This window comes from Dicentrarchus labrax, unplaced genomic scaffold (genome assembly GCF_905237075.1).
Source record: "Dicentrarchus labrax unplaced genomic scaffold, dlabrax2021, whole genome shotgun sequence".
In the NCBI taxonomy this organism is placed as follows: Eukaryota; Metazoa; Chordata; class Actinopteri; family Moronidae; genus Dicentrarchus; species Dicentrarchus labrax.
This window is the reverse complement of record NW_026136704.1, coordinates 16,139,582-16,155,346: the sequence shown is the minus strand read 5'-3', so window position 1 is coordinate 16,155,346 and position 15,765 is coordinate 16,139,582. Positions and strand designations below refer to the sequence as shown.

Below are 15,765 nucleotides of genomic sequence, written 5' to 3'. Positions count from 1 at the left end.
ACCTGCTCATGAAGCTATCGATCCCGACAACAATACACCACTAACCCCCCCCCCACCCACCCACCAACCAAAAACATGAGGGAGGAAAGCAATAAAGTACCTACACTCTCACTCTCTCACACACACACACACACACACACACACACACACACACACACACACACACACACACACACACACACACACTGGACATAATAAATAGCATCATTTAGGGCTTTAATATCAGGCCAACCCTCTGGGCCATAGCACTTTATAACAGGATCAACACTAACGACACACACCCCAGCTGAACATTCACGCACACACACACACACACACACACACACACACACACACACACACACACACACACACACACACACACAAACACACACACACAGACACACACACACACACACACACACACACACTCGCATACACAGGATCCCTTCATTAGGAGTGCTTTAGTTATGCCTATTAGGAATCCCCTCCTCTTTCCTATTTCCTCCTCCCTCTCTTTCACTGCAGCTGGTGGGAGAGAGCCCCTGCTGGTCTTTGTGCGTGTGTGAGTGTGTCCTTATATCTGTATTGTGTGCGTCTGTGAGCATGTGTGTCTCTTCTGGCCTCCTACCACCTACGGAGCCGTCCATTACCGAGTGTGCCCCTGGCCACGGGCCTGATGTGGAGCCTGGGGAGGAGCTACAGAGCCTCTGCAGGTAGCATGAGGGACTGAGGGCCGAGGAGAGGCCCGGGGGCGGACCTGAAGACTGTGATGGATGGAGGTGTGAGTCGAGGGCCGGCTAAGGCCAAAAGAGCAAACCCACGGCTAGTAGAGTAACATGGACGCACACAAACACAGGGGAAATAAGGTATAAGATACACATGCAATGTGCACATACATGAAGGGAAGATGACACATACACACCCAAATCCACATAGATGTCCCGAAGCTGTGGGAGTTTATAAGATTTTTCTAGTGATGGTAAGAAAAAAAGATGGATAGGAGGCCACGAAGGGGAAATGGATTAAAGAAAAAGACAAATGACACAAACTTTGTCAAGAATAATCAAACACTCATTAAAAACTTGTATAAAAGTTTTAATTAAGCGTCCATTCACACAGGATCACACATGCACATGGACAGTAATGTGTTTGTGATTGTAAGTCTGCGATGTCATGATTGTTATTGGCTGTGATGTCGGCGCCAACCCCGGCAACGGCCCAGTCGGGCGAGGAACAACCCACCCTGTCTTTAATGTGATTATCTTAAAACAAATGTCTCTGCTTTGTGAAATTTCTTACCTTTTTAATTCAAAAATGCGACTGCAGAACATTTTATCGAGTTAGACGAAGTGATTTGTTTAAGCGTACAGAGTGCTTACAGACGCAGGGGTGAGACGGGTGAGACAGGCAGACAGCTTTGAATGCACCATCCATCATAAACATAAACAAGACATTAATACTAGCTTGTGTGTGTATAGTGATGGTGGTTGGTGTTTGATCCAAAAAAATGTTGTCTTTTTCAGATTTAAAAGGCCTAAAAAGCAACAACTACAAATGATTCAAAAAGGCGTGTACAAACTTAAACATATAAAAAGGATGAAAGCATACATGAATATATGAATATTTTAATTAATGAAATGGAGGCTTGAGTGCACAAACACACACACATACACACTCACAAAGACATACACATCCTGTGATTGTGGAGTTACCCCAAGGGCATGTTCTGAGCGGAGGTCACAGTTCAACTAGGCCGAGCTTGTTTAAGAGCTGCTCGCCTGGAAACTGAGGGGGATATTCTGCCCCCAGGGTCTACGAGAGTGTGTGTGTGTGTGTGTGTGTGTGTGTGTGTGTGTGTGTGTGTGTGTGTGTGTGTGTGTGTGTGTGTGTGTGTGTGTCAGTGGAGCTGAGTCAACGACAGGTGCGAGTGTAATGGGGGTGAATGGAGAGGGGGTATGAACAAGTGATCAATTTCAAATGAGCTTTGTAATACTGTTTATATTACTCGGGGGTGGAAGCGTTAAGATGATGATACATGGAAAGCTTTTTAAAGCTGATAGAGATGATACTGCCTCCAGCTCCGAGGGCAGAATGAGTACCATTTTGTTTGGATTGCAGAGATCAAGGTACGGAGCTTGGCATGTGCCGTGATAAAACTGCTATCCTTGAATATGTCATTTGTTTCCTCAAATTAATAAATTGCTCAATATAATTAATAATCTGTGCACATGAATCAACAATATACAAACAATCTTATCCCAAAAAAGCACAGTGACAAACAAAACACAAACCTGTGTATATCCATGAATCTATGCATGCAAAACAAAAGTGTTTTGACAGAAATTCAAATTCATTTATCTATTTATTTATTTGTTTTTTCAGTTTTCCCTCATGATGGGATGGACTTTGTTCTTCTAAGCAAGGGGCAAAAATCCTCCAACCTCTTTCTCTTTCTCTCTCTCTCTCTCTCTCTGTTTTATAGGTGGTCAGGATGGAGCACATCAATAGAATAACATTACCCTCGATAAAATCAAGGCACTTATTAGCCAAGAAACTGATCCTAAGATTTTCACTATTTTTTAGGGGCATGTTAGAGAATCAACTCATACCACCACGATGTAAAACTGCAGAGTTGTTATGCAAACTGTAGGAGCAACTAATAGAGTAGATATCTAGACCCTCAGAGGTCCCTGTTAGTCTCTAAAGTGGGAATAGGGATGAGGTTGGGGAGGGTAAGGGGGGACGTACCAGCCTCCAGCAGCATGCTGACGGCGCTTGGGTCATCAGCCAGCGTGGCGTAGTGAAGCGCCGTGCAGCCACGAAAGCCGGCCCTGCTGCTGAGCCGGCTGCTGAATTCATCCTCTCTGGACACGAGAACTGCAGGGAGGGACGGAGAGCAGAGAGGAAAGATCAGAACAAAAGATGGCATTTTTCTATTACAGAACATGCACTGGTTGACAGGGAGAGATGACACATAAAAAGCCTGCTGCTTTACAAAATTTCTTGAGATGATTTCTAACACGAAGAATTAAAAAAATAGTGTTCTTTAAATTAGTTTAGACTCAAAATGGATGTGACAAAATACAACTCCAATCTGAGATGTAACCAGAATACTTTGTGGAGCTGAGCAGATGAGTATAATGAATTAACAAACAACTCTATCTAAAAATGATTGAGCCTCTAAACCTGGAAGAACAGTCAACGCTAAGACTGGAGAAAGTGTGTCAATGATAACGCTGCAGACTACAAGATTGTCTTTCCTGTTTCCAGCTTCAGAAGAGTTGTTCATTTTCACAAATTTAAGCTCAACTGTCCAACACGATAGGAATAATACAAGTTGTGTTTTAGGGTCTCCTTTGCTGTGCTCCTTACTAATAATAGAGATAGTCTATCATTCTCTCCTTACTTCTCTTTTTCATAAGAGCACTCATCTCGTGCCACTCCTCCATCATCCATTTTTATTTTTCCGCCTCCTTCCTCTCCTCCTCAGTATCCATCAATTCCTTTCATCACTCGCACCCTCTTCCTCCATCCCTCCCTTCCTCCCTCCCCGCTCCCTCTATCCCAATAACTTTGTCTCATCCATTTCCTGACTTCCTCTCCCTCCCTCATCATCCCACCCATTTCCTTCAATCTCTCCCTCCCTCTATCACCCCTCCAAACATCCACATCTTCTTCCTTCTCCTCCATCTTTAACCTCCCCCACACTCCATCCATCCCTGCTCTCTACCTTCTTCCCTTCCGCTCGCTTTCTTTCACTGCCTTCCTCTTTTCATCCTTCCTTCATCAGTCTTTCCCTTCCTCCATCCATCCCACTCTTTTTCTCTCTCTCTCTCTCTCTCTCTCTCTCTGGCAGTCTCTCTCTGCAGTGTCTGTGTGTGTGTGTGTGTGTGTGTGTGTGTGTGTGTGTGTGTGTGTGTGTGTGTGTGTGTGTGTGTGTGTGTGTGAGAGAGAGAGAGACAGGGCGGGATAATCATAGCTAACCCAATAAAGCGTCGCACAGGCCCCCTTAGCCCATCCATCAGCGTGCGTCTGGGAAACGCTTCCCCACGCTACGCCGGCCCCACGTGGACCCAAACCTGACAGCCATATAAATGTCTGCAATATACATATCCCATATAAATATGTCTGCAGAAACCCAACACAGACAAGGAGGGGGTAAGGATGTGTGTGTGTGTGTGTGTGTGTGTGTGTGTGTGTGTGCGCGCGCGCCTGTCTGCGGGTTTGTGTGCGAGCGCAGAAGAAAAACAAATAAAACACACACAACTTGTCACAGAACATATAAAATAAATACTACGGACGAAATGAAGCGTGTACATATATGCAAATCTTTATGCAAATCATAATGTCTCATAATATCTGGTTGAACACTTAGGATTCATATGTGTAATATAGCAACCACACACACACACAAACATGCGTATGATGAATGCACACACAGTCTCAAAGTGGTTTTTTTTTTTCACCTTCCAGTGAGTGGATGCCTTTCTCCCGCGAGGTGTCGTAAACGTTGTTGAAGTGATCTCCAGCGTTTGGGTCGGCACCAGCTTCGAGCAGAACTTTCACCACGCTGGAAAACAACAAAGGACACAGACACACATTTAAATACATGTAATAATGTATGTGCAGATTTTCCCACTGTTATAATTCAGTATTTACAGCCTGGTCCAGATATTAAAGATATAATCCAGTCTGTGGGTTGGTGATATGGATAAAGTCTTCGATCACAAAATGTGTACATTTTATATTGTTATATCAACATATATGGCGATATTAGTACATCCAACTGGTTATAGAGTACGTATCTGGGGGTCCTCATTTTTGATGAATCCTGTGAAAATTCACATCACATGACATCACGTCATCAAACATAGCTTTGACCCTTAAAGTTCCCTCAAAGTTTCTCCCATCCTAAAAAGAAACGTGCTGTACACAGATGCAAATATCTAATTCCTCAACTGACAATGACTCTTTCACCTGATTTGCTGCTTCCTAACATGTACACATGTGCACGATGAAGGGGCAAGGGTCGGGCATGTTTCCGGCGCTGTCTTGTGTGTGGGTGTTTGTGTGTAGCCCTTCATTGGAGCGTACCGCCTTATAGAACAAACACGAGTACCTCGGCAACACCACTAACTGTGACCCAGCGGACATTCCAGGTACCGTCTCTCCGTCTACAGAACACACTCACACTTTACCACCATGAACGTGAGCAATGGCTTTGACATTGAGACACAAACACATGAACCCACACAAAAACTAGCCAGCTAGTCTGTGCCGAATGAGAGAGAGAACGGGGGCGATGGCCGAAACATGAACCCTGCCAGTACGCTGCTGGCTGTCATTAAACCTGTGAGTATGTAATGCAGCCCGAGAGGGAGTGATGGATCATTTTCAGCTAAATGGTTTTGGCATGGCGGCTGAAAGGGCTTAAATGGAGCAAAATGATTATTCATAAGAGGATGGGGTGGACTCCATTTTTAGAGCAACTACACTTGACCATGTAACAGACTACAGCTTCCCTGTGTTCTTAAAAACGAGTATTGGCAGGAGGTTTGACGTCAAGAATGATAGAGCAACTGCGCAAGTCAATTCTGATGTTACATTTGAGTCAATTTACAGGTGAGGAGTCAAATTATACATCCTGTTCACTTGATACAGCAACAGAAAAAGTCTGGGTTAAAAAGAAAGTCAGAAGATATTTCAACAGGACAAAAATGTGTTAAAAATATAAAACATTGTGTATTTGACAACAGACTGTAAGATATTTGAAGCATGTGTGATTAAATGCAAACAGGGATGCAACCATCATTTTGTTAATTAATTAATCAAAAATTAACCTGCACATTTTTTTTGACTTATTCCTCTATAAAACGTTTATCAGAATATAATGAATAATGCCCACAGTAGAGTATATCATCCAAGCAAATGACTCTATCAATAAAATATATCAGCTGAACTAAAGAAAACCCAGAATAAGAACGAGACAAATTTTGCCTTAACCATTAACATAATTACAATCTGACTTTGGGAGTTTGTGTCGTCACTACAGTCCATGTGTGTTCCTGTGGGAGAGCGAGGCTGAGAACAGCCTAGCCAGGTCTTTGTGTCTGACCTTGCTGAGAGGGTATAAAGGACTATAGGGGGGTCCCCTTTTGTTACTGTATCACTGTGGCTGGGGGCGGCAGGGGGGCCGTGACCCACGGAGGGCTCTCCTCTCACCCTTGCAAGCACTTCTACAAACACATCGATGCATCCTCCGAGACACATACAGGCGCACACAAACTCCAACTATGGCCGGTCACACGAGGCTGGGCAGGACTGTGTGAAGAAATTAGATGGTCTGAAAAGGGTTAATGGCATCAGAAAGGTAAACACGAAGGGATAAAGAGAGGAAAACTGCAGAGAGGAGGAGGAGAAGGAGGAGGAGTGGATGAAAGGAGGGAAGTGCAGCTACAAAGATGAAAGAGAGGGAGATTTAATTACATAGGATAGTGCTAAAACTAATGAGCTTTTGAAAACAGTTTATAGTTTTACTAATCAACTGATGATCAAGTGGCTAACTTTATTTGGGACATTTAGGAGGAGAGTTGCAGCACTAATTTGAGGCCAAACTGAAGGCATGCAGAGGTTAATTAGGTTAAACTCTCATTTTAAAGGACTGGGCCAAAAGTTGAAATTACAGACTTCCTACGGACTTCCTAATATTACAGACTTCCTAATACGAGATTATTTTACTTTCACGGCTAAACTAAGACAAAATGTGTGCTGGATGAGGAGGGAGTTAACTTGCTGCTGACTTAACATCCTCATATATAACATAGTCTTTAACTTTTTTTGTCAGCCTTGTGCCAATTGTGTTGACCCTCAATGACTCTATATATATGTAAATGTAAATATATAGTCAGCATTTTGTTGAAATGGAACATCCTCATTTTTTTCCTGTAGTCCAGAGATTAAACCATTATTCAAACAGCTACAGTCGGTATTAAAATGACATTAATGTAATCTGTTTCTCTCCCAGAGCTGAGACGGAGTTTCTCTTCTACAGAACAGATGTTTGAAATATGGACAATCTAGTTAAAGGATGTTCTTCCTGCTGTACCACCATCGAGCTCTTTTACTGAAAGCTTTAAATAATGACCACTGTTCACTTAACCAGCCGGTGCTGAGGCTGCTAGATTTAACCTTGCAGCTCGTGCCGAGGTTTGCCAGCAGGTGACTGGTGTTACTGCTGAGGGCTGGTGTTAGTTTCCCATCCTGGCCCTGGAGGGAAGACAGGAAACAGACACTTCCGTCTCTCCTGGGCTATAATAGACACCTGAGCCGAACTGACCATCCATGTCTCTGACCACCTGGTCCAGACGCTGGACCTCACTTGACCTCATCTCACCTGGTGAACACCTGGGGTCAGATAGATGCCAGGAAGAGAGGTTCACTGCACAAAGCGACTTTCTTTTTTTATTGTAGCTAACACTAACAGACATTTTGAGTGGTGGTCAAAATGTAGTTTTAATTAACTGCAGTATATAGTCCAAAATGAGATGGAATCACCACCAGCTTATATACAAAATCTACACTGCAATGTTTTACTTTTTAAACACAGAACTCGTAAGTAGAGCCCGACCAAAATATCGGTTGGCCGATATTTGCCTGTTGCTGACATATCGGTATTGTATTGTATCTGCTCAAATGTCATCGGATATGCGCCGATATTATCATAAAAATGCTCGTAGCATTTATAGTACTGATGTTTACCTTTTTATTCTCTTTTTATTTCTTCTTTATTTTCTCAGTGTTCATTTCTAGAATGGTTGACAATGTAGTATATGTGTATAAGTTAAATTATTATATTATTGTTAATTATTACATGTTTGTAATGTATTTAGTGACTTGCTTAAGAAAGCAGCCTTCTGAGTACTCTAAAATCGGTATCAGTATCGATCGCAAAAAAACCCCGAAATCGGTTGGGTTCGACTTGTAAGTAACCACGTACGTAAAAAAAAAAATGAAAGAAAATAGAAAAAAAAACGTTTTGTTTAATACTGTAATGAGGTAGCCTTGGAACTGATGACCCCAAAAAAAGATTAGGTTCATCGTGTAACAAAACCGCAACAAACTTGACTTGTCACACAGGCTACTACTATTTAATAAAAAAAAAATTGTCAGAAGATCAGTTTTAAAATATTCCAGGGAGAAGTGGCAGAAACAGACACAGTGGGCTGGTGAGATGAAGAGCTGCAAGGAAAGGGCTCTTCAGGAGGAAGCTTTAGCAGAACACATGTTGGTTGAAAATCATTACATGAACCCATTAATGTGGCACAGGGTAGAATAGCCTTGAAGTTGTTGTTCATTATATTATCAGTGAGGGAATATTTTCTTATTGTGCATGTAGAACAACGATATCCCATATATGGTAACTGACTCTGTCTCTAAATCAGACTGCTTACCGTCACAATCGTGTTCCATCGTGACCAAATGATAATATTTCACTCTGGTGATTTCCACCATTATTCAGCTAATCCCGATCCCAAACCCATAATCCCACTCCACGCCACTCTCTCTCCACATCTAAACTATTCTCTCCTCTCTTTCCCAACGACCTCATCCACTCGTACCACCATCCCTCTGCTTTTCCCCTCGTTTTGTCCTCCTCCCTCCCATCGAGTCACTCGGCCGACAGGTCGGAACGGTCAACAGGCGTTACACTCGGCTGAGCGCTCATTGTGCACGTGAATGCGGCGAGGAAGGGATGGAGGGAGAGAAAGAGAGATGGAGATGGGTATTGTGTGTTAAAGAGTGCAAATAGTGGGCCAGGCCCTGCACCTCCCTGATTTAGCCCCACATCAAAGCTAAGCAAACACACGCCCCCCTGAAGTCTCACCCTTAATTCTTCCACACACCCCTCTACTCCACCCCTGATTCTCTCACACAGCCGCACCCCGACCCCTGAACATGAGTGAGACTGCCTGGTGGACGTAGTCAGTGTGGTGAAATCCTCTGCCTCTTGAAACATAGTTATCACTTTTGGTCCGGGAAAATATAAATACAGCGTGAGGGAGGGGTGAAGTAATTCAACAATAAGATCCACACTGACATTCTAGCTACGGGCGAAACCTTGTTCATGAGTAATGTTCCCTGTGTTTTCACTTAACGGCCGCAAATAAAGTTGTGTGCGACTGAGTAATAGGCAGTTGGCCTGTAAGATATTTGGTATAAACTCCCCTTGTTTGTGAGTTTGTGCGCACATTCACACGTGCATCTTCACTTGTGTGTGTGGATAGAAGTGCGTGTGTGTGTGTGTGGGTGTGAGAGAGACGTGTGTGACAGATGTGTGTGAACCGATGTTCTGTCTTCCCTGCAGCAGTGACGGCTCACTGGGGGGTTGGAAGACGGGATTAAACACAGAGGAGTGTCACTGCCTCGCTGAGTTATAGCACTCATAACACACACACACACACACAAAACAGTGCAGTGACACACACACACACACACACACACACACACACACACACAGACAGTGTGTATAAAGACAAATACACGTACAACCAAATTTGTATCCAAAAACACATGACATACATCAATGTTACACACAGACAATCACTCAACACACGTCATGGAAATATAAAGAAATACTGGAGCTCAAACATCACCAGAGCGTGAAATAATCAAAACGTGATTGTAGAGCGAGTAGAAGAGAGTGCAACTAACAAGTATTTTCATTCACTTCTTATCATTTTTACAACTGATTGATTATCGTTTATAAACTTGTGAACAATGCAGGGTTGTTTACAAATCACTTGTTTTGTCCAAAATCCAAAGATATCCAGTTAATAGTCACATTTAAGGAGCTGGAATCAGCAAATGTTTGGCATATTTTCTTGAACTATTAACAGTTTACATTCTGTCAATCTACTAATCAATCAATCAATCAATCTCAACACTTCGATGTATTATAACACATTAATATAAAAATCATAATCCAAACTTTTAAATTAGCACAAATTAAAGGCTGAAACCTGAAACACAGAAACATTACGTATAGTAAAAAAAAATGTTCTGACAAACTTTGTCTCACATTTCTTTTCTTTCTGCCACAAACTCTCAAATCACACACACAAGACGTTTCCATTTTAGCAGCATTTATTCAAACTATCTCACGAACTTGAGGAAAGAGCCACTGTAACCCTGTAAGATTTATGGTAAGCTCACTTTAAGCTATTTTGATATTCAAATTTCACATTACGATTCTCACAGGCACATGAGGCCCTTGAACAAAAAAAAAAAAAAGTGACCAAACGATCCTGATGGAGGGAAGAAAGAAGAAAAAGAAGCCCTGTAAATTGGATTTGGCCCGGCCCTAACCTCGGCCCCTCTCTGTGTTGTCGTGTGTGTTCTGGGGGCCAGGAGGCTAATTTAATTTGTTGGACAGAGAGATGGGGGGAACGGGTAAAGACCGTCTGTCAGTCTGAAAGTCGCACTTTGCACTTCTGAAGACCTACTGTAACAACCAGACCCTAGGACATGGATGACATATGCTCACACGCTAACTCATGCAGACAGCTGCTTGATACCTAAACACTACATTACTGTTACATATGCTCAGTGAGGTTTAGTTGGTTGAAAACACTGCACTAACCTGTGCTGTCGGTTCATGGCAGCCACCATGAGAGCAGTCCAACCTAAGCGGTGGCGGTGATTTGGGTCAACCCCCTCTTTCAACAGCCTGATGGAAAAAAGAAGCAAAAAGTGGTTATAACTTCACATCAGCATCAATATCAATATAGTATAAGGCGTCTGAAACAAGTGTCCATATCTTAGTGCTGTCAGCATAGTAGTAGTTGTGTATTGTTAGTGTCTTACTGGCATATAATGATGTACGAATAACAACGTGTGCATACTTAAATGGGAAAAATTTCAGCCGTCCAGCTGCTTGTGTGACTGTATCAAAGACCTGCCTTGTTAGACACACCAGCATGAAACCAGCTCATGATGTCTTTGTCTTTATCTGAAGCCACTTGCTCCTTGACCAGTTAATGTGTCTCTGTGTGCGAGCCAGGTGTGTGTTGAGTTTTCTGCCTGAGGGTATGACATCAGGTACGAGAGTGCCACAGTCTTTAAAAGTGTGTGTGTGTGTGTGTGTGTGTGTGTGTGTGTGCGTGTGCGTGTGTGTAAGTGATCTGTCTGTCGTCTCTTGTGCTGAGCAGGCAGACAGTGTGTGTGTTTACAGTCAACACGGTGGCCTCTGTCTAGGTCTGCACTCAGCTCTGATTCTCTCTGGCTTTGTTTTCACTGCCTGGTTTGCATGCAAGGATCGAGGTTTGGGCAGAGAAAATGGCTCACCACAACAGCTACGTCTAAGCTTTTCAGTACCTGTTTCGGTTGATTCAAAACCCGAGAAGCTCTTAATACTTTAATTTTAATAGAGGGGACATTGTAGGAAGGCAGAGCTTTTGCATTTCACAGAAAAATACAAGGCAGAATTGGATGGAAGAGCACTGTAGATGAGCTGTGGTCCATGAGGAGGAAGAGGGCTTAAGTCAATTAAGTCAGACTACATGAGGAGGATCGCAGATTTCGTCATCTCTACAATCAGAGGTGACAATATGCTTGACGTTTCAGCCATTTTTGGTTCCATTTTCTGTATTTGTGAAGTGTCAAGAACATCTGCAATTAAACCAGACCTTAAGAAAAAAAAAGATCTTTAATGCAGGTTTTACTATGAGCTGTTAGAGCACAGAGACACAATTCTATTTCACAAGCTAAGGCTGCAATAAAACTGGAGGGAGAATATTAGCTATTTCAACCAATAACATTTCCAGATCCAAAAATATTGGATATAAGCACAAAATATGAGCCAAAAGCAGCTTCCAACCCTAAAAATGTCAGCATCGTTATCAGCCTCCACAAACCCTTATCAGTGGAATACGCTTCTTAATGGTACAGGCTGGGTCTCGTGACAGCACATCAACTTCATAAACGATGTTAGAATGCTGTCACAGGATTATAAATGGTTTCGCCACAATTGTAGTACAACTGCTTTTATAAAGCCTGTGTGAAAACAAGACCTCCATCCTCTTCACTGCCTCTCAGCAGACACACCCTGACACTCTACCACGACTATAAACTAAACCCAAGCACTTAACACATCTGTGATCTGCTGAATGGCTGTCTAGCTGACTGTCTCACTGCACTCTCACCTTCACCATCTGCCACATGGGCACAGGTAACCCAACCCAGCAAATGGAGACACACGTGGATAAACACATGTACGATGTGCTCATATACACTGGTACGAAGACCTAACGACACACTGGATACGTACAAGCACAGATTTAACACACATTAACATTATTATTGCCAAAAGGTGAATAGCATGACGGATGAAATCCAGCCATCCAACACTATGTATTACTAATATATTACTGGGAAAATTGTACATTAATATTTTGGTGTGGCAGCGAACACCTCCGTCTGTTTGAAATTTATATTTATCAGCAGAATAGATGGGACCAAGAAGTACTAAAAGTACACACACTACTGACACATTCCTTTTTGGGTGGCTCTGGTTCTCTGTCTCTGAGTGTGCAGGCAAATTATATGTATAGGCATATTTTTGAGTTTAAGATCAGTGTCAGAGAAAAGGCACATTTTAATTTATGATAATAAATAAATAAAAAATAAAACTCAAGGCACACAGATGAAATGGAGCTCTGAGTGTTCAAATGTCCTACAAAGAAACAAACACCTCCTCAGACGCACACATTTACACACACAGATGGTTCTCTCCTTCCACCTGGTGGTTATTGGCGGGACTACAAATACAGGTAATGTAACTGGTTACTTTCAGAACTGCAGATGATCCTGGCTGGTTTATCGACTGCCCTCAGCAGATGATCTGTGACTTGAACAAGATTATAAGATCTGAACAACACTAAGTAGCAGAAGATGATGGTTAATTCAAAGAGCTGTGTGACCAAAAACGCTGAAAGAGCTCACAAGAAAACAGTAAAATCTGTCAGAGTCCCATTACAGGCTGACAGTTACATTATTATGGATTTAGTTTAGGATGGAGCCACGTATGATTGCTTTACTCAGGTTAATGGAGTTAACTTAGCATCCAGAAACCCTGATCATCAGCAAATACATTATAATTATATACACAGGATATATTTAACTCCTAGGAAGCTTCATTTGATGAAGGTTATTAATGATCCTACGTGTACTTTCTGTTCTTCCAAAGTGATTGGCAGTTATTTTCACATGTTTTGGGAGTGTACCCCAGTGGCCGAATTACGGAAGGTGGTTGCCTTTAACCTCTCTAAGTTGTTTAAGATTGCTCTGTTCGCCTGCTACACTCATTTTGAACGATTTGTCAAGGCTGGGTTTGACACTGGACAAGAGAAGAGCGTTGTTGGCCGGACTTACGGCTGCAAAAAAAAACTAGTTGCCACACGTTGGAAAGCTCCACATTCCCTCTCTTTTCGAGCATTGGTTTTAACATATTTGGATATTGTTTATTTGGAGTTGTCGACAGCTAGAGTCCACAGAGCAAAAGAGTCAGCAATAGAGGCTTGTCATTCACTCTTAACTATCTTCCGTGGGTATCAGGTGTAATATGTGAGTGAGATATAGAGTTCTGGATCCAGGGGGTGGGTGGGTTATATTTGGGGTTTTCTTTCTTTATTTTTATTTTTATTATTTTATTTTAGTTGTTAATCATATGTATCTGTATATATGCATATGTATAGGTATGTATGTGAATATATATTTTATGCTTTATTTTTGTAACTTGCATATACTCATCTGTATTTTTCCTTAAAATAAAATAAAAAGTTGATCACAAAAAAGGTTAATGGAGTCAAATATAGTCCAGGTTAAATCGACAAAATAAAAGTATCACACTATTTCTGCCACAATATCTTGATGTATATACAATATTGAGTGGCAGGTGATATAATCTTTGACACAAAAACATTAGTTATGTAGATATTATGGTCAAAAAGTGAACTGTATAATTTAAAAATGATTACAATTACCAAAATCCTAAACAACAACTATGTTATATGAATGTGTTATCAATATCACACACTGGTTCTCTACTGATTTTAACTTAAAAAAATAGCGATAAGAGAAATTATATATCTTTATAAATTTTAGCTGACAAAAAATAATCCACCCAGGTAGTTCTTCCTTTCCTCTTAAGCAGGAACTGCATTAGTACTATTCAGCCATCAACTTAAATCCATCAACCAGTATCATCATCAGGACTAATGCAGGTGTCCAATGGTGCAGTTTTATCCAATACATCCTAAACTGCAGGTTCCACTGTCATCATGACAAATAAAGATAATATTTGCCATTATCTGGTGTAATAACTCTATTATTAAACGTTTACATGCAACTGTGCTTTTAGGATGTGCATGTGCAAGGTGTTATATATAGGTATATACAGGCCTGTGGAAGACTATATACTACTATAAGAATACATATTTAGTATAAAAGGGGACAAACATTACATACTGCGGACACAAAAATAAATATAATATAATATAGTAATATAATAAAGACTGATTGTGTGTGTGTGGTACCTGGCCACATCTTGGGAGTTGTTGGTCCTTGCTGCCTCCAGAAGAGCATCACCTTATTATTGCAGAAACAGATACAGAAAACTTTAAAAATCCTGTTGTTTTTAAAGCTTAACTCAATTGACTACTGTGATCTTGAATGTATTTTGTGCCTCAGACGAGAGCTGACTGAGTTTACCTACCTTTGTTATCAGTATCTTTCTTCAGGCAGAAAGCCACGGCTGCAGCAGACAGCACACCGGCAGAGGCCACTCCTGCCCGGCTGGCTCCTCCACCTGTCCCCCGGCCCTCTCCTCCTCCGCCCGGCCCACTCTCCTCCCAGTACTGGTTATTGTTGCGCCCTCTGCTGGCCAGAGCTGCCCATGAGCTGCGGCGGTTCTCCAGGTTGGACAGCCACCTAGGGGCGAGGTGGTGGTACTGCACCGACGGGTTCACACTGGTACCACTGGTGTCCTCAGCTAAAATACCCCTTCTGGAGACCCGCGAGCTGGACACGATGGGGTTGCGGTTGGTCTCCGCCGGTGTCTCGCGGATGCCCTGGCAGGCGGCACCGGTTGCGCTGGTCTGGAGAACGCGTCGGCATGGTGACAGGCTGCGCGACCTTCGGGCAATTAGCCTGGTGGGAACGGATGATAACATGGCGATAAACTCACCGAAAACGAAGCGGGGGGTGAAGCCGTCAGTCTGGCAGTAATTCCAGAGGGAAGGGGGTACCCTACAGGCCAGGGACACTGCGGTATTCCCGATCTAAAAGCCGCTATACCTTAATTTACAGGCAGCTAATAACAGCAAGACGAAAACAACCGTTTCACCTCATCCTAGCGTGGATGTCACCAGAACGTGCGGTGCATCTCGGGAAATGTTGTTTTGCTAGAAACGTCTGTGTCAGGTTGCTATGGCGAGATGAGAGGGCTGTTTCGTACGTACTTCCGTGTTCGCTTGAATCGAGTTAACTGCGGTGGGGTACTCTGTAGTGAGGGGGTTTCATATTTATGTTCCCTGTCGAGGGTAAGAGGCAGGGTAAGAGGCAGGGTAAGAGACAGGGTAAGAGACAGGGTAAGAGGCAGGGTAAGAGGCTCGAGACAGAAAAACAGTTCATTTAACGGTTGACCCTTGTGCGCATGCGTATTGTTGCCAAGCGCTAACGGTTACCTTTGCCGTTTCTTGCCTAAAACAACCGCTTTAACACACGATG

The 15,765-nt window shown here is 42.6% G+C and overlaps 1 protein-coding gene across 1 annotated transcript in view; it reads right to left on the bottom strand.

Moving 5' to 3' along the window:
• The window catches only part of clpb (caseinolytic mitochondrial matrix peptidase chaperone subunit B), a 30,993-nt gene extending 15,569 nt beyond the window's left edge, over positions 1-15,424 (bottom strand). The window contains exons 1-5 of the mRNA XM_051396939.1: positions 14,753-15,424; positions 14,574-14,625; positions 10,622-10,708; positions 4,449-4,552; positions 2,731-2,859 (exon numbers count right to left, since the gene is read on the bottom strand). Coding sequence (XP_051252899.1) covers positions 2,731-2,859; positions 4,449-4,552; positions 10,622-10,708; positions 14,574-14,625; positions 14,753-15,209 — 829 coding nt within the window. The 5' untranslated portion in view covers positions 15,210-15,424. The remainder of the gene's footprint in view (positions 1-2,730; positions 2,860-4,448; positions 4,553-10,621; positions 10,709-14,573; positions 14,626-14,752) is intronic.
• Positions 15,425-15,765: the final 341 nt, after the last annotated feature.